The sequence below is a fragment of the Acomys minous genome (assembly GCF_964271855.1).
Source record: "Acomys minous genome assembly, chromosome: 4".
NCBI classification, from domain to species: domain Eukaryota; kingdom Metazoa; phylum Chordata; class Mammalia; order Rodentia; family Muridae; genus Acomys; species Acomys minous.
This window is the reverse complement of record NC_140486.1, coordinates 82,670,005-82,689,167: the sequence shown is the minus strand read 5'-3', so window position 1 is coordinate 82,689,167 and position 19,163 is coordinate 82,670,005. Positions and strand designations below refer to the sequence as shown.

The following is a 19,163-nucleotide window of genomic DNA, read 5'->3' as shown; positions in this document are numbered from 1 at the left end:
GTGTGTGTATAAAATTTTATTTTGTGAGAGTGTACATGTATGTGTGTGTGGAAGTCAGAATATTCCTGGAGTCAGTTCTTTCCTTCCACCATATGCGTCTCAGGGATTGAACTTGGGTCATCAGCTTTGGCAGCAGGCACCTTTAGCCATTGAGCCACTGCTGGTTTAGTTTGGGGCTTTTTTTTGTTTTTTGTTTGTTTGTTTCCTTTGGCTATCCAGGACTCAATTTGTAGACCTGGCTGGCTTCAAATTCACAGAGATCCCCCTGCCTCTGCCTCCCCAGTGCTGGGATTACAGGCGTGCCACCATGCTTGGCTACCATTGTTGTTTTTTAAAGAAAGGGTCTCTACTTGAACCTGCAAGCCTTCCAGCTTTGTTCTCAAATGCTGGGATGACAGGCATTTACCATCACAGCTGACTCCTACTCTTTTTTTTTTTTTCAAGACAGGGTTTCTCTGTATAGCCTTGACTGTCCTAAACTTGCTTTGTAGACCAGGCTGGCCTTGAACTCATAGCAATCCACCTGCTTCTGCCTCCATGTGCTTGGAATAAAGGCATGAGTCACCACTCCCAGCCCTACTTTATTCTTTTGAAGTCACAAACATGGTATTCTATTCCTTTCCCATAAGTCAAGGTTGGAGGGCCAAGAAGGGAAAAAAGAAAGGAAAAAAAGATTGCTATGTCATTTGCACATAGCTGTTATCTGAAACTTATTTTCAGATTTGCTCCTGAAATCACAAATCTAGTCTTAACGATGTTCCATTCACTTCCCTGTCCTGATGGATATTTCTGGCCAGGGAGACGCTTCTGCCATGGGAAATCATTCACAGAATGCAATGCTCCCACACTGAGTTTACAATGGCTTGATTCACTCCCTCAGTCGGATATGGACTATGACAGACTGGATTTCTGCTGGGCAGTGAGCTAAGGTTTCATCTTCCCATTAAATCAAGGCATAAAGAGCAGGCCAAGGGCAAGCCATGCACAACTCCCATGCCAACTGTGACTCACAGAGGCACATTTGGGTCCAACTTAAGGAATCACCGCATTAGCGCTTGCCTGTGTAGGGAGCCCGAGGAAGAATGGCTGCATTGTGAAGCTCCTGGCACACTCCGAAACCAGCTAGTGTGAGCTAAAGGCACATGGGACTATAGCCAGTTGTGGACTGACCTATTTTTAATTTAGAATTGTAAGCAAGAGAAAGGGGCTGTTTATAATCGGCCAAAATCACAGTATGATTGAGATGCGCCCTGGAGGTAAATCAGGCCCTCTGCAAGTCCTGCACACCCATCCCTCTCCTGGGCCAACACTGCCAAGTGCTGCTATCCTAATCCCAGCTCACTAATGTTACACTGTGGCCTCACGCAACACACGGGGCTCCACTTGCGTGCTGTTTCCTGTTGGGATCTCAGCATCCTGCAAAAAGGCCACCTACCTGGGCCCGTTTAAGATCTGAGATCACTTCTGATTCTGATGGGGTTGGAACCTCAGAAACACCCATGCATTTCAGGAATCTGCAGATCCAGCTCTGCTGCTCCTGTGGGGCAGCCTGGGCTACATGGTACGCTCCAGGCCGGCCAGGGCTACACAGAGATTCTGTCTCCGATAGTAAATGACTTCTGAGGAGACGAGAAGAGGGGGCCAGAGGGGCTGAGGATGCAGCTGGTTCCCGAGTTCTCATCTAACAAGGAGACCCCGGATGTAATCGAAGGCTAGCCTCAGCATCCAGGAAGTGGAAGCAGAAGGAGCGCACAAGTTCAAAGTCACCTTCATCCCGGCCAGCCTGGGCTACATGAGACACTATCTCAAAAAATGAAGGAGAAAAAAAACTCATCAACACTCCCTCTCCCTTGTTTTCTGAGCCCTCCCTTAGAGTTTCTGGGTACCAGCAGCACTAAGTTCTTTAGCTGAACTAAAAGTTACCAGTGCACAAGGGAACACCTGCTTCCTTGTTTTGGGGGACAAGGTGAGGCCACCCCATGCTGCTGCAGCCAGTCTCAGGCGCCCATGCTCAGGTGATGCTCCTGCCTCAGCCTCCCAGGAGCTGGGCTCCAGTACTGACTTCTGTTTTAGGTTCAATTTGTCCCCAACAGGCAAATCTGGGCTGGGGAGGGCATTCTGTGGGGATTGGTGCATGCTGCCAAGCCTGGTGACCTCACAGTCCCAGCACTTGTTTTCTGAGTTGCACGCATGCATGGTGGCATGCACACATCCATTCACACACATAAACTAGTATGCTTTTGTTTACATTTTTCTTATTGTAGCTGGATGTGGTGGCACACACACAAACACCACACACACAGGCAGAGGCAGGTGGATCTCTGTGAATTCAAGGTCACCCTGGTCTACAAATCGAATCCAGGACAGCCAAGACTACACAAGGAAACCCTGCCTTGAGAGGAAAAAAAATCTTATTTTATGTATGTGTGTGTTTTGTTGGTATGTTTGTCTGTGCACCATGTCTATGCCTGGTACCCACAGAGAGCAGAAAAGAGTGTTAGGTCCCCTGGGACTGGAGTTGTGAGCCACCATGTAGGTGCTAGGAATTGGACCCAGGTCCTCTGGGATAGCAGCAAGTGCTCTTAATCACTGAGCCATCTCTCTAACAAAGGCTGTTTTATTTTTTAAAGGAAAGCTCCTGTACAGCAAAGAAGGGTAAGACAACCTGGAGTGGCAAAAAATATTTGCAAACTCACATCTGCTAACAGGTTAATCTCCAAAGTAGACAAGTAATACAGCCGGGCAGTGGTGGCACACGCCCTTAATCCCAGCACTCAGGAGGCAGAGGCAGGTGGATCACTGTGAGTTCGAGGCCAGCCTGGTCTACAAAGTGATTCCAGGACAGCTAAGGCTACACATAGAAACCCTGTCTCGAAAAACAAAAAACAAAACAAAACAAAACAAAAAAAGTAATGCAATGCAATGGCAAAAAAGCAAAACAAAACAAAACCCCAATTTAAAAATGAGCTAAGGAGCTCAACAGACATTTATGCACAGACAACATAAAAGCAACCAGCAGGTACATGAGAAACTGTTCCCTGTCATCAGGAAAATAGGGCTCACACCTGCAGGGATGGCTGCTTCACACCTGCAGGGATGGCTGCTTCACACCTGCAGGGATGGTTGCTCACACCTGCAGGGATAGTTGCTCACACCTGCAGGGATGGCTGCTCACACCTGCAGGGATGGCTGCTGTCCACAAAATGGAGATAATGTGGAGAAAATGGAGCCTTTACCCAGCAGGTAGGGATGAAAATGCTGTAGCAGCTATGAAAATAATATGGAGATTCCTCAAAAATTAAAAATGGAGCACGACATGATTCAACATTCCCACTCCTGGCATTTTGTAAAAACAACTGAAATGAAGATCTTGGAGAGAAGGGCAGAAGAGATGGCTCAGCAGGTAAGCACTCTGACTGCTCTTCCAGCGGGTGAGGTTCTGTTCAAACACCCGCATGGTTTGTAAAAACCACCCCAAACTCCAGGCCCAAGGGATCTAATGCCCTTCTCTAGCCTCCACAGACACTGCATTCACATGGTGCACAGACACAAAATACTCATACACATAAAATAAAGGGAAAGAAAAAAACAAAACAAAAAAGACAAGGGGAAATTCTCCAGGAGACAGCAACATTGATGAGCTTGAAGGATGCAATGTTTGCTGAAAGAAACTAGTCCCAAATGCTGCTTAATTTCATGAAGACACCTCACTCTGGTATGAGGTATCTAAACTAGGCAGAATCAGAGTAAATGGTGGTTACCAAGAGCAAGAGACAGGGAAGAGGAACTGCAGTTACGAGTCAGTTGACAAAGTTCAGCCGCATGAGATGAATAAGCTACAGAGGCCTATTACCCTACAGCGCACCTATCGTCATCGAGTTATACAGAGGCCTATTGCCCTACAGCGCACCTATAATCATCATGTTATATACTTCAAAGTTTCACATCTGCCCACTGAACTGGGAATGGCCAAACCATTCTGAGCCAGGGTCAGTTCAGGTTCCACAGCGCTAGGCCCACCAGTCCATAGCATTTCTTACGGAAACAGATCTACAACCAATCCTCTAGACAGCCAGAAAGCATGGATTCTTTACTGACGTCTCGCTAGCGTAGGAGAGCCAAGTTATAAAGTTCGGCTGACAGCTGGAGGGACGTGGCCAATTTCTTTCACTGTTTTGGGAGATTGCTTAAATGTTGCTACTAACGCCCAAGGCCCTTTGAGCTCAAACCTCTCTCTGGCTGGGTTACAGTGTAGTCCGGGCATGCTGACTTTGGATCAGAAAACAATGCGGAAGCAGCTAGAGATAATACATTTTTTAAAATAAAATTAGGGTTTTCAAGATGGTTCAACAGGTAAAGGCATTTGTCACCAAGCCCAATGACTTCAGTTCAATCCCTGGGATCTACTTTGAAAGACACCAACTTGTAAAAGTTGTCCTCTAGCGCGCACGCGTGCACACACACACACACACACACACACACACACACACACACACACACACAAAATAAATGAAAAAAAATCCTCCATGTGCGTACACGTGGTGTATATATGGGGTGTGTGTGGTGTCAGTGTGTGTATACGCACATGGGTATGCCAGGTGTCTCTATCATTGCTTCACCTTTAGGGGACTGAAGCAGGATCTCACTATGTACCCCAGATTGTCCTGAAAGTCTCTATAGAGACCAGGCTGGTCTTGAGCTCAGAGATCCGCCTGCTTCTGCCTCCTGAGCGCTGGGATTAAAGGCCTGTGCCACCACGCCCAGTGTTAACCTTATTTTATTTTTTGATATTTTTTTATTTTTTACATATACACTTATATTATTACACATATATAAAACAAGCTAGATATAGCAAAAAGAACCATGAAATAATCAGGAATTATATTAATGTTACATTCATAGTGTTCTGGCTATTTGTATTTGGCAGCCTTAAAGAAAACACCTTTCCTATCTTGGTAAGTCTAAAATTCTGCATGTAAATCAGTATCTATCATATCTCATCATTATCAACTTAAAATATCTATCTAGACCTAAAAACATCTTAACCCCTAAATAACTAAGCTTAATTGTAAAACTATACTATATATGATCTTCAACCCCATCAGAGACTTGAGAAGGAACTAAATTAATTAGCTGAGTAAATAGGAAGTGCAGGTTAGCAGCTTCCAAAGTGAAAAAAATGACAACAGTTTGCTGCCTGAACAGTCACCCAAAATTCTCTACAATGTTGGAGCATCATCTTCAGCCTTCTGGCCCAGTATATCTGACAGACATATTTGTGAGGCAGGAACTATTGAGGACTTGCTTATCCTCTTGGCAGAGTTCGGCCATCAACTATGCTTGCATCCAAGCTTGCCCATTTTAGGGCAGAATTCTGTCTATGACATTTTACCCAGTGGTTTGCCACATTTGAAGCCATCTCCATAAGGATTTTTTTTTTCATTTGTTCACTTTACATGCCGACTGTAGCCTCCTCGATCATGGCCTCCTAATCCCTCCCTCCTCAAGTCCTTAGAAAGGGGGAGCTCTTCTCCCTTATCATCTGACCTGAGCCTAGCAAGACTCATCTGGACTGCTTGCATCCTCTTTTTCTGTGGCAAGGCTGCCCAGCTAGGGGGGAGTGACAAGGTATGGGGACAGAGTCCACATCAGAAGTAGTCCCTACCCCCCATGTTACGGGACCACAAGGAGACTGTGCTGCCTACTGACTGCATCTGAGCAGGCGGACTCCTCACCTTTTCTTAAGATAGGATCTCTGAACCTGCATCTTGGCACTTGAGCTGCAGTGAACTGTCTACGGTTGTGTCACCTCTGCCTCCCAGGATGGGGATCACAGCTGTGTGACACTAAACCTGGACTTTCTGTGAGCACAGGGGATCTGAACTCAGGTCATGTCTTCACAGCACACACTTTATCCCTGAAGCACTCCCAGGTCCCCTTACTCCTTGCTTTGGCGACTGCTGCTTGCCACGAAGCCCCCAGCAGGCCTAGAGCTCTCATCTTTAGGCTCCTGAGTGCGAGGATTACAGGCGTGTGCCATCGTATCCTGGCTTAATAAAAGAAAGTTCAATCATGGGGGAGCTGAGGGGTCAGTTCCATTGCAAAATGAAGTTGACTATAGTCACTCTATGTCTCTAACTATAATACAGTATCACTAACAATACAATCATGGGTTTCTAATTTTATTTAGATATTAAGTCATTAAGAATTTAACTGAGGGGCTGGAGCGATGGCTCAGCAGTTAAGAGCACTGGCTGCTCTTCCAAAGGTCTTAAGTTCAGTTCCCAGCAACTACATGGTGGCTCACAACCATCTATAATGGAATCTGATGCCTTCTTCTGCATATAGACCATATTGATAGGGCTCGAGAAATGGCTCAGCAGTTAAGAACACTTAACTGTTCTTACAGAGGACCCAAGTTGATTCCCAGCACCTACATTGTGAATCAAAACCATCCAGAGTACCAGTTCCAAGGGACAGAACCTCTTCCAGTCTCTGCGGGCAACAAGCACACACATGGCACACATACTTGAATGCATGCAAGAAAAACAGCCGAGCATAAGAGGTACCGGCAATTCACCCTTTCCCCTCTAGGAAGGCAGTGGATTGAACCTTTTATCTTCCCATTTGCCACATGCCATTAGGTGTGTCCATTTTGTTTTAACTGGCTTCAGATGTTAAACTTTCACTTCTAGAACAGTCTCTTGGTTAAGTTCTTGGGGGGGAGGTGGGAACTGAGATAGATTTCATGTAGTACAGACTGGCCTTGAGTTCCTTACCATCTTGCCTCTACTTCCCAAGTGCTGGCATTGTATGATACCACAGTGTTTGGCAATTTTGTATTTCTCTTGCTATTTAGACCACCCTGGCTTACGTAAATCTGCCTGTCTCTGCCTCTGAGTGCTGGGAGGCACACACCACTGTGCCCAGCTTTCTCAGTTAAATTCTCCCCCCCCCCCACCCCCCGAGGCAGGGTTTGTCTATGTAGCCTTGGCTTTCCTCAACTCACTTTGTAAACCAGGCTGGCATCAAACTCACAGAGGTCCACCTGCCTCTGCCTCCCGAGTGCTGGGATTAAAGACCTGCGCCACCACACCCAGTCCTTTTTTTAAAATTTATGTATTTTACGTGTATGAATATTCTATCTGCATATATGGTCTATATGAAAAAGAATATGGAGAAATGGCTCAGAGGTTAAGAGTCCTGGCTGCTCTTCCTGAGAACCTGGGTTCAACTCCCAGCACCTACATAGCAGCTCACAACTGTAACTCCAATTCCAGGATATCTGGCACTTTCACAGATATATGTGCAGGCAAAACAGCAATGAACATAATCTTTGAAAAAAAGAAAGATAATATATAAGTCTTTTAACTTTTTAGACAGTCTCCTCTGTAAACCAGGCTAGCCTGGAACACATATAGTCAAGGCTGTACTTGAATTTTGAGCCGTCTTCCTGCCTCAGCCTCTCATGTTCTGAGATTACAGGCACTGAGCCATCACACCTGGCAGGAGAGTCCAACCTTAAGTGAACCTAACTCCCCTCATGTAATGGTGACATTGCATTTCCCTTAGGACACTTACTCTGTAAGACCATTTGGCAGACCCAGGCTTGATAACCTGACGTGTGCTTATGGAGGTCAGAGGACATTCTTGGTACCATTCCTCAGTAGCATTGTGTGCATGTGCATGTCTGTGTTGTTTCTATGTCATGTTTGGGGAGGGGGGTTGTTTTTTGGTCAGTGTTTATTACTGGCCTGAAACTCGCCAAGTAGCTAGGCCTGTCTAGACAGCAGCCCCTGCCCCACCCCCACCCCCACCCCCAGCTCAGGCCTGCCTCCTCCACTACAGGTTTGCAAGCACACCACCATGGGTGCTGGGAACCCAGCTCTGGTCTTCACGCTTGCAAGGCAAGTACTTTTACCAACAGAACCATCTCAATTTTTTAAAATAATCTTTTCAAATATTTAAAATTTCTTTCACTTATCTGGGGACTAGCACATGACAGTGTAAACTAGAGGACAATCCACAGGACTCAGTTTCCTCCTCCTACCTAGCACGTGGGCTCTAGGGACTAAATCCAGGTCATCAGGCCTGAGAGAAGCACCCTTACCCACTGAGTCACCTCACCCACCTTTCCCCCCATTCTTACGCTTTTCTTTCTGACATTTAGCCTCATTAATGTTTTTTTTTAAATTTTGAAAAGCTTGTTTCTTGTGGGGGTGAGTAGGCACAAGCATGCATGCCATGGCATGCACTGAGACCAGGGGTCAGCTTGCAGGAGTTATGCCTCATGTGGGTTCTGGAAATCAACCCCAAGACCAAAGCTTGGCAGCAACCTCTTACCTGCTGAGGTATCCTGCCAGCCCTCATTTTTGAGACAGGGTCTCATATAGCCCAGGCTAGCCTCAAGCTCAGAGACTATCTGCCCCTGCCTCCCAAGTGCCGGGACTACCCAGGTGTGTCCCACCACGCTGGCTCCAGCTACTTTTTAAACGACTACTCATACGATGTGCACTTTCACACTACGTACGCAGCACTAAAACACAACTGCTCCACTGAGCTCCCACTACTGTTAACCAAGCAGCTTCCCAGGCGGCAAACCAGTGAGGTGTCAGCATGGACACAAAAGCCAGACTACAAACCACGCTTTTGTAGACTTTTCTTTCATGATCAATTTGAAACATACTACAGGGAGGGTGGAGTAGAAAAAGAAAAGCAGACTTTATTTCCTGTAACACTAAGGCATATATTCACAAAGTGTTCCAATTAGTCAGCTCTACAACCCCAGTCACTACCTTCAGTGTTCACTGAGAAATAGTCAAGTGACAGAATCCACTGTGAGACTCCCCCAGCGAACAACATGGCTGTGCTATGTATAATATATGAACTTAGTAGGTTAGTCTCGCATATTTACCAAGTTTATTTAAAAATTACTAGCTCCAGTGGTTTATGGTGACAGTAATATAAACACCTAATTTCAGTCAATGTTCTATTCACTGCGAACATGAAACTTCTTAAAAGGTAGTGTGGGCTCCGGTCCAGTGACGACCATGACCGCTGGCACAGGGCAGGCTCGGACAGGCGGCAACTATACACACTCTGAGGGCGCTGTCATTTCCAACTTTTCTGTGCATACTTGTCTCATAATACAATACCAATCATTTCCTCAAATAAGTTGAAAAACAAGATGAATGCATGTTTCAATGTCATTTGAAAGTAACTCTTAAATAAAAAAGAAGTTCCTCATGTTTGTTAAATCAGTAGAGGTGGCTTCAACTGTCCCAGCTGCAGGTACAGTTCCCACCAGTCTTCGTGCCTTCTTAGAGCGTGGCACAGAGACGCCAGCATTTTATGTATGAGAAACCCCACCAAATATAAGTCTGCACTTAAATTCTTTAGACACTGAAATAAGAAACCAAAGGATGACTACTCAACAACAGCACTGGAACCTGTGAATTATTGTAAATAGTCATATATGTGCATACAATTCAAACAGTAAGCTTTTGGGGAAGAGAATAAAATAAATACACTGTCTCTTTCATGTCTATTCAATGCTGCCTAGGGTCAGGTGAAAAGATTAATATTACTAACAGGAAGAGTGAAACCATCGTAAGGAGGACAATTTCTAAGTAGTTACAACAACTTCCCAAACAAAGGTAGGCAGTACAGTTTCCTGTACAGTTGACTCCTGTAGTGTAACATCGCTGCTAGTCTGAGGGATGCTCCGTAAGCAATTAACACAAATATAAACAGGGACAAGCCACCACTAACCACTGCTTGACTACTGTAGTTTTGGAGAGCACTAGGGGAAACAAGGGGCAGGTGTCCATGGGAGCACCACGGATGCGCCTTATCGTCACCAGCACACAGTTAATAATCCACTGTCACGAGAAAGGTAATGTTTCCAAGTACACTGACCTAGAGCAGACTTTCTGTAGCAGAGTGAGATTATTTAAGTATTAGTAACACCTCCTCAAATTCCTCCGAACATACACATAATCAGCTATGCATATCAAAGCTATAAACAGAACTTTTAAACACTTTTATCTCATTTTGGAGAAGTTAAATAGTACAGATGGAATACTACTGAATTTTCTAAAATATCAAAACCTAGGGGTGAAACCAAAGAAAATATTATCTCTTTAGTAAGTGGCCTGTGGGAAACACAAGCTCATTCTTTTATAGGTTTGAGAGGATTGTGATCCAATGATTGTTTAGCAGCAATTTTACCAAACTGTAAATTCTTTTATTAACAGGCATTATAAACAGATAATACTAAACTTATTTAAAAACCATGAGTGTCACACCATTGAATATACAGTTCATGAATAACTTAAAATGTATTTCTCATTTTAAAAGGCAACACATAGCACACAAAACCTATACTAAACAAATAAGCTAAATATGGATACATGATTGATGTGTCTAAAATGATATATATATACAGTACATAATTGTTAATTATGTGCTCAGTACACGGTTCTGCACGATTCCCTTCATGCTTCACTCTCCCCAGAAGCTGAATTCTGAACTTCCTCTTCTAAAATTGGTACAATCAGGTTATCCTTCGACATCAAATTATATTTCATCACAAATTTAGTAAACCGATGACATAAAAATGTTTCATTCTGTAAAAAGGAAAAAAAAAGTCATTTTGCTATCCAAAATTAAAAGACTAGAAATAATATCAACACACATTATTGCCATCCTGACAAGAATGCATTACAGTAATTACTGCTTAGTTTCCGTCACCTTCAAACAAGCTAGGGTCATCTTGGACAAGGGAACCTCAACTAATGCCCCACCAGTCTGGCCTGTGACAAAGCCTATGGGGCTATATTCTTGATTGATATGCTCAGTGCCATCCCTGGGCAGACGTTCCAAGGATATAAAACAGCAGGTGGAGCCTTTAGCCTCAACACTTGAGAGGCTCACAGGGGGATTTCTAAGTCTGCATAATGAGCTCGATGTCAGTCAAGACTATAGTGAAACCTTGTCTCAGAACCAAACAGAAAGCAGGCTGAGCAAGCCATGAGAGCGCGGGGTAAGTAGTGCTCCCCACGACCTCCACTCCAGCGCCTGCCCTGACGTCCCTCATGACGGAGCGTAACCTAAGAGCTGTAAGCAGCAATAAACCCTTTGCTCTTCCAGTTGTTTCTGCTCCTGGTCTCTATCACAGCAATAGAAAGCAAGCTAAGACATATACTTACTTCATATTCATCAAATATCTGCCGGTGGTGAAAATAGGCATGTGAAAATATTCTATAAATCCTACGGCACACTGATCCTAGTTTTGCTACAGATGATTCTTTTATGCTAACCCTAAAAACAGAAGAGAAACCAGAGAGTCACAGGCTGGACAAAATGTTAGAAATACACAGTCCAATCTTGTCAATTTCCAAGCATGGAAACCAACACTCAAGGGCTAGAAGCATCAAGATCACGGCACAGAGCTGTAAGTGGCAAGAGTAGGACCAAGCCTTGGTCCTGGGTCAGCGGCTTCTCTACTCAACCGCAGCACCTTAGTGAAAACCTTCTGACACTGTGTTAAGGCAGAATGCACATAATGTACTAAAAGGAAACCTAAAACACCAAGACTTTGACAAATATTTTACACTATTAACATTTCGTCTACTACATGTAATTAAACTGCTAAGAGGATTTACTGTTTTACCTTGTAGAATCTGCTTGTCCTTCCTTATATTTTGAAAATCAAAATATGCATATTCTGATTCTCTTTGAGAAGTATTTTATATTCTAAAAATCTTTAAAAATTACATGTTTTCTGTGGTTTTTAACCTCCACAAATTTTAGATGAGGCATTTGGAGCTAATCATACTTTTGAGAGAAAAAAAAGACATCTAATTCCATCTACTTTGTAACAAATACAAATACAAAATTCCTTAACAGAATAAAAGACCAGTCACGAGCCATATAGGACAGGTACTTGCAATCACAATAATTACAAGGCCTTCCAGGGAGATGGCTCAAGTTCAAGAAGAGCTTGATGACGAGGTCAAGGCTACCATGGGCTACACAGACTGTCTCCAGACACCAGTTATTCTAAGCACGGCTGCACAAATCTTTAGTCCCAGCACTGAGAGACAGACAGGTGGATCTGTGAGTTCAAGGTCAGCCTGACGTACACAGTGAGTTCAAGGCTACCAAAGCTATATACTGGGACTCGGTCTCAAAAACAGTAAGTAAATAATTTTTTAAGAACTCAGTGGGGTGCTGGAGAGATGGTTCAAAGATTAAAGTCACCAACTGCTCTTCCAAATGTACTGAGTTCTATTTCCAGCAACCAATGGTGGCTCACAACCATCTATAATGAGATCTGATGCCCTCTTCTGGCCTGCAGGTAGAGCACTGTATACACAATAATAAATAAATATTGTCTTTAAAAAAAAAGAACTTGGTGATGGCATACACCTTTAATCCCAACACTTGGGAGGCAGAGGCAGGAGGATCCCTGTAAGTTTACAGTGAGAGTTCTAGGACCATCGGGACTACATTGAGAAACCATGTCTCAGAGGAAAATAAATAAAAGAACTCTTTAAACCATGGGTGGGATCTATTCTCAATTTTAAAAGGGAAGGGCTCATAAATCTCACCAGTAAAACAATAAATCTTAAAAACCTATCAACAAGGCTTGGTATGATATGCCTGTCAAGCTGCTTCTCACTGTTCATGCTGCCAAGCTCTTCCGCAGTAGTCAAGAGTAACTGCAGACACTCACAGCAGGTCACAGTACTGGAAAGAAGTGACTACTGAATGCTCAGCTATTAATCAGACATCCATATCACCCTCCTGCAAACTCATGGAATAAGTAATAATTTCAGAGTTCGAGGAGGACGTGGCATAGGATACTGACTTCCAGGTGTGACATGGGTGAGGCACTCTTGAACTCAGAGGGCACCTTCCCCGTCATGGGATGGGAAGGGGCTCCCAGAGCCCCACTCCTCCCTAACAATGTATATATTCAGGTAACCACTGATAAGGAAGAAAACACACTAGGCTAAAGTGCACCAACTTTCATCCATTTATCTAAATAACCCTAGTGGAATGTACTGGGGCACATGGAGGGGGGACACTGCAGGGAGAGGGAGAGAGAAAGAAGGAAAGAGAGAAGAGAGGGAGAGGAAGAAAGCAAGGAAAATAGAAGAGGCTAGTTGGGAAGAGGAAAGGGGTAGCATAAGAGCAATGGAGTGAACAGGATGAAAACACATCATGTATATGATAAAATGCATGATATATATATATACACACACACATATATACATATATCATAATGATGTCCACTGTTATTTATAATTAAATATACTAAAACTTTGCTTAGGATAGCCATAGGCAAAATAAGGAAAAACAGCAGTCTCCCTTAAGAGAGTCTGTTCTTTATTTCACCAGAGGAGGCTGATGCTAATGCCTGGTGAGGAGAGGCCTGGAGAAGGAGCACACATAGGAGACTAGCACTGACTAAATGCGTCTATAAGCTTTCAGAGACAAGTTCTAATGTTTAACTACAACCTTAATTTCCAACTAAAATAATGTGAACAAGTCAACTATATACATAAAATGTATAACCAGCCCTTGCCCTTTTCCCACCTCCATGCCCCACCCCAGCATGTGCTCTCCCTTCCCATGCTGCTTCCAGTAACCCGAAATATTAAATAATAATAATAATAATAATAATAATAATAATAATAATAATAATAATAATAATAAATTATATATATATCCCTCCTTTAATTCTAGCACTCGGGATGCAGAGGCAGGCAGATCTCTGTGAGTTCAAGGACAGCCTGGTCTACAAAGCGAGTCCAGGACAGCTAGGACTACAAAAGAAACCCTGTCTCAAAACAAACAAACAAACAAACAAACAAACAAAACCCTAATTTTACTTTTCAAATGAAATCCAAAAAGCATAATACCATGTTTAAAAGTTTTGTTTACCTGCTGGGAAAATATTTATTGCTATTCAGGAGACATGCAGCACCATCAAGGGTGTGTCTTGTATAGTCTATAGCAGGGCACTAGAAAAGAGAAAAATTTAAATGCATTAACAAAAAGGTGTATACATCTACTAGCTTTCCTTACCATACCTGACAGAAGCAACATAAAGGAAGAAGGGCTTCTTTTCACAGTTCAGAGTTTTAGTCCACCGTGGTGGAAGACTGTGGTAGGGAGGATCCTCAGCTCATGGCAGCCAGGAAGCACAGCAAGGCAGGAAGGGGCTGCATAAGAAAATGCCCTTCAGAGAGCAATTCCCGGTGTCCCGTTTTTTCTAACCAAATTCACCCTTCCAGCTTCCTCCATCTCTCAACACTGTTCACATTTTTCTATTTTTATTTTTATGGTATGTACACTGGTCCTTTGCCTGCATATGTGAGGGAGTCAGATGCCCTGGAATAGGAATTAGACAGTTGTGGGCTGCCATGTGGCTGCTGGGAATTTAACCCAGGTCCTCCGGAAGAGCAGCCAGTGCTCTTAACCTTCAAGCCATCTCTCCAGCCCTACACTGTTCAGCTTTTATATTCATCAGGGTATAAAGCAGTTACTGGGCCAGGGCTGTCATGAGTTAAGTATCTGTAAATGCACTCCAGTGTACCTACTTATACTTTATTCATCTCTTAACCTCGTCTCAATCCAATCAAGAAGACAACTAATCATCTTAGGTATCTTATTCTAAAGACATGAACATATTCTAAGAAAAAGCTCCCGATTTCCAAGTGACTATAAAATACATCACATTGATAAATGAAGTTTTGTTATCACTGGAAATTATAATATCAGGCTTCCAAAAGATACAGTAATTAATTTCCCAATTTCATCCCCAGCACCAAGCCTAAAAGAAAACAATGTTTGGGAGCAGGAAGAACACTAGATTATCTACTTCAGCCTGTGTACACTGGACAAACTGAATCTTTCAATGATGAGTGATTTACACAGGCTATAGTCGTTATGCGCAAGGCTAGCCTCCATACATCTATGCTGTGATAGGCACGCTCACACACGTACACATACACACAGACATACACATGCAGAGAGAGAGAGAGATACACATTCACACACACATAAATTTTTAGGTTACATTCAGTAGTTTTGGAAGTCTGGGGAGATGAACAGTGGCTAAGTGTAAGCATGAGGACCTGAGTTCAAATCCTAAGCACCCATGTAAAACGCTGCCATGACCAGAAGCACCTGGAACTTAAGCACAGTTTGGGTGGTGGGAGGAGAAAGGGTTTCTGGGGTTTGCTGGCTTGCAGCTTATCTCCAGATTCAAAGAGAAAGCCTGCCTCATGGGAGTAAGGTAGGGTGATAGCCTCCTCTGGTCTCCACAGGCACATGCACACACTTGCACACACAAGTGCGCATATGTCACACAGGCAAATACTAAACAAATTCAGCAGTGTTTCGTATATTTGTAACATTATCCAGCTATGCCTACTACATCCCACAATGCTTCTGTCTAAATATGGATGTGGAATGTACCCCAAAGGCTCATCGGCTGAAAACGCGGCTCCCAGCTGGTGGGTCTCTCAGGGGCGTAGCAGAAAGTTTGAGGGGTGGGGCCCAGTTGGAGGAAGTAGGTGACGGGACAGCGTCCTTGAAGAGAACACTGGGACTGTGGCCCTTACTCTCTGCTTCTTGGACGCCATGTAAGCAGACCTCCTTCCCCAAATGCTCCCTTCTAGGATGTTTGGCCTCACCTCAGGCCCAGACCATGGTGCCTCATGACCATGTACTGAAACCTCCCAATTCTCACCTCTTTTGGAGTTTTATGAGCTGCACAAAGAAAAATCCATTGTTCAGTTGCTGTCATTTGAGTACACGTATCTGGATGACATTCACTCTGTTAAAAATAATTATATTTTTTAATATGTAAAATGGTGATGAAAAGGTACATCATTTGGGTTACTACTTTATAACTTTTTGTTTTGTTTTGTTTTTGTTTTTTGTTTTTCAAGACAGGGTCTCTCTGTGTAGCCTTGGCTGTCCTGGACTCACTTTGTAGACCAGGCTGGCCTGAACTCACAGTGATTCGCCTGTCTCTGCCTCCCGAGTGCTGGGATTAAAGGCATGCGTCACTACTGCCCAGCCTCTCTAACATTTAAAAAGAAAATAAGAATCTTTGAATAAATCTAAGCCTAAAAAATTATTTGTAAAAATCTTAACTTTGAATTACAGCTTTAACATAAAGAAAATATTACCTGAAGTTTAACAGCAAGTCCATTTAGTTCAAGGCAGAATTGCCTAAAAATGTAAAATTCACATTTATTATCCAGGCTTTATTTTCTTCTTTTATTTCATAAGCATCCAAGTTAGTTACCCTCTTACATACTAAAAATGCATTTACTATTTCTGGAAAGTTAGCTTAGAAATTTCACCAAGACTCTAGGTAAACACATGCCTTTTGACTAGGTCAGTCCTATGAGAATCTACTGTAAAACAGTTGTAACTGTATACAGTTATGTTACAAAGATATATATATATACATGGTTCAAGTAACCATGTACACATGAGAAAACTTCTGACTATGATCAACAACTGGAGGGGAAGTTGTTGATATGTACAATAAAACATGAAAGACGGTTCAGTTATGTAAAACGTATGTACATTTATTTTTATATACAGTTAGACACACACACAAAAAGACTAAACTTAAAAAAAAAATATTTATACAGTATTCTGTCTATACACCAGAAGAGGGCACCAGATATCATATGGTTGTGAGTCACCATGTGGTTGCTGGGAATTGAACTCGGGACCTTTGGAAGAACAGCCAGTGATCTTAACCTCTGAGCCATTTCTCTATCTGTAGCCCTTTTGTGTGTGTGGTTTTGGTTTTTTGAGACAGGGTTTCTCTGTGTAACAGCCCTGGCTGTCCTGGAACTCTCTCTGTAGACGAGGCTGGCCTTGAACTCAGAAATCCACCTGCCTCTGCCTCCCAAGCTGGGATTAAAGGTGTGCTCCACTATGCCCAGCTACTGGTTTTTTTTTTTTTTGACTAAACATTTTTTATAGACTTGAATTTTTAAACTTAGCCAGACATGGTGGCTCATTCCTTTAATTCCCATACTCAGGAGGCAGATCTTTTGAGTTCAGACAAACCCTGTCTTGGGGGAAAAAACAAGCAAAAAAAAAAAAAAAAAAAACACCACAAACACTAAATCAGGCCAGGTGAGGTAGGTGATGAGCACCTTTAATCCAGAAGACAAAGGCAGATGACTCTCTGAGAGTACAAGGGAAATCTGTTCTACATAGTAGGGTCACGGTTACATAGAGAAAGATCCTGTCGCTAACCCATCCCACACAAAGGAAAGGAAAGGGGAAAGGAAAGAGGAAAGGAAAAAGGAAAGGGAAAGGAAAAGGAAAAAGGAAAAGAAAGGAAGAAAGGAGGAAGGTAGGAAGGAAGGAAGGAAGGAAGGAAGGAAGGAAGGAAGAAAATAAAATTAAAGCCAGGCATGGTAATATACGCCTTTAACCCCAGCTCTATGAAGGCAGAGGCAGGCAGATTGCTGTGAGTTTGAGGCCAGCCTGGTCTACAAAGTGAGTCTAGGATAGCCAGGGTTATACACAGAAACCCTATCTCAGAAAAACAAAATAAAATAAACAAACAAAAAATTATCAATTGCATGTTTGCAATTCTAGTACTCAGGCAGAAGATTAAGAGTTTGAGATCCTGTTGGGCCAGTGTCCAATTATAAGTGAGTATATGCCATGTGTATCTTTCCGGGTCTGGGTTAACTCACTCAAGATGATCATTTCTAGTTCTATCCATTTGTCTGCAAATTTAAGAATTTCCTTTTTTTTTTTTTTTTTTTTTTTTTTTTGGTTGGTGAGTAGTATTTCACAGTGTAAATGTACCACAGTTCCTTTATCCATTCTTCAGCTGAGGAACATCTAGGTTGTTTCCAGGTTCTGGCCATTACAAATAAAGCTGCTATGAACATGGTTGAGCATATGTCCTTGTTGTGTGGTGGAACACTTTCTAGGTATACTCCAAGGAGTGGAATAGCTGGTTCTTGAGGAAGCCCTATTCCCAGTTTTCTGAGAAAGTGGCAGACTGATTTCCAAAGTGGCTGTACTAGTTTGCACTCCCACCAGCAATGAAGGAGTGTTCCCCGTTCTCCACATCCTCGCCAGCATATGCTTGAGTTTTTGATGTTAGCCATTCTGATGGGTTTAAGATGGAATCTCAGAATCATTTTGATTTGCATTTCTCTGATGACTAAGGATGTTGAGCATTTCTTTAAGTGTTTCTCAGCCATTCAATATTCCTCTGTTGAGAATTCTGTTTAGTTCTGAGCCCTACTTCTTAGTTGGGCTATTTGGTTTGGTGGTGTGAAAGTCTTCACTTAGCCAGAGATAGGTATAGATACTGGGACTTCCTATTGGCACTCTATGTGAGAGAGGTAAGGGAGAATGGGGAAACAGAAGGATCCAGAGAGTCCTAGAAACCTACAAGATCATTAAGGCTGGCAGATCTAGACCCAGGCGTGTCAGCTCAAACTACTGTACCAACCAAGGACAACGCATGCAGTAAACCTACAACCCCTGTCCAGATCTAGCCAATGGACAGCACATTCTCCACAGTTGTGTGGAGAGCAGGGACTGACTCGGATATGAACTCTGGTGCCCCCTATTTGACCACTTCCCCTTGGTGGGGAGGCCTGGTGACACTCAGAAAAGTAAGCAGGCTACCAGGATGAGACCTGACAGGCTGTGACCATATGGTGGGAGAAGAGGTTCCCTTCTGTCACAGACCTAGGGGAGGGGAATAGGATGAAAGAGGGAGGGGGGTGTCGGGCGTGGTGGCGCACGCCTTTAATCCCAGCACTTGGGAGGCAGAGGCAGGCGGATCACTGTGAGTTCGAGGCCAGCCTGGTCTACAAAGTGAGTCCAGCCAAGATTATACAGAGAAACCCTGTCTCAAAAAACCAAAAGAAAAAAAAAGAAAGAGGGAGGGGGAACAGGAAGATACAAGTGAGGGGATAACAACTGTGATGTAATCTGAATAAATTACTTAAATTAAAAAAAAAAAAGTTTGAGATCCACAACCAGCTGGGATTGTCTTCAATCGTAGCACCTAGGTGTTGGAGGTTGGTCTGATGCACTTTGATGCTAATTACTGCTTGCAGTCTCTGTGACCAGCCAGTACC

General features: G+C 43.2%; 1 protein-coding gene across 1 annotated transcript in view; it reads right to left on the bottom strand.

Moving 5' to 3' along the window:
* Positions 1-8,697: 8,697 nt before the first annotated feature.
* LOC311596536 (MOB-like protein phocein) overlaps positions 8,698-19,163 on the bottom strand; it is a 47,974-nt gene continuing 37,508 nt past the window's right edge. Inside the window, exons 4-8 of the mRNA XM_084780095.1 lie at positions 16,212-16,254; positions 15,767-15,853; positions 13,954-14,033; positions 11,211-11,322; positions 8,698-10,628 (exon numbers count right to left, since the gene is read on the bottom strand). Coding sequence (XP_084636221.1) covers positions 10,497-10,628; positions 11,211-11,322; positions 13,954-14,033; positions 15,767-15,853; positions 16,212-16,254 — 454 coding nt within the window. The 3' untranslated portion in view covers positions 8,698-10,496. The remainder of the gene's footprint in view (positions 10,629-11,210; positions 11,323-13,953; positions 14,034-15,766; positions 15,854-16,211; positions 16,255-19,163) is intronic.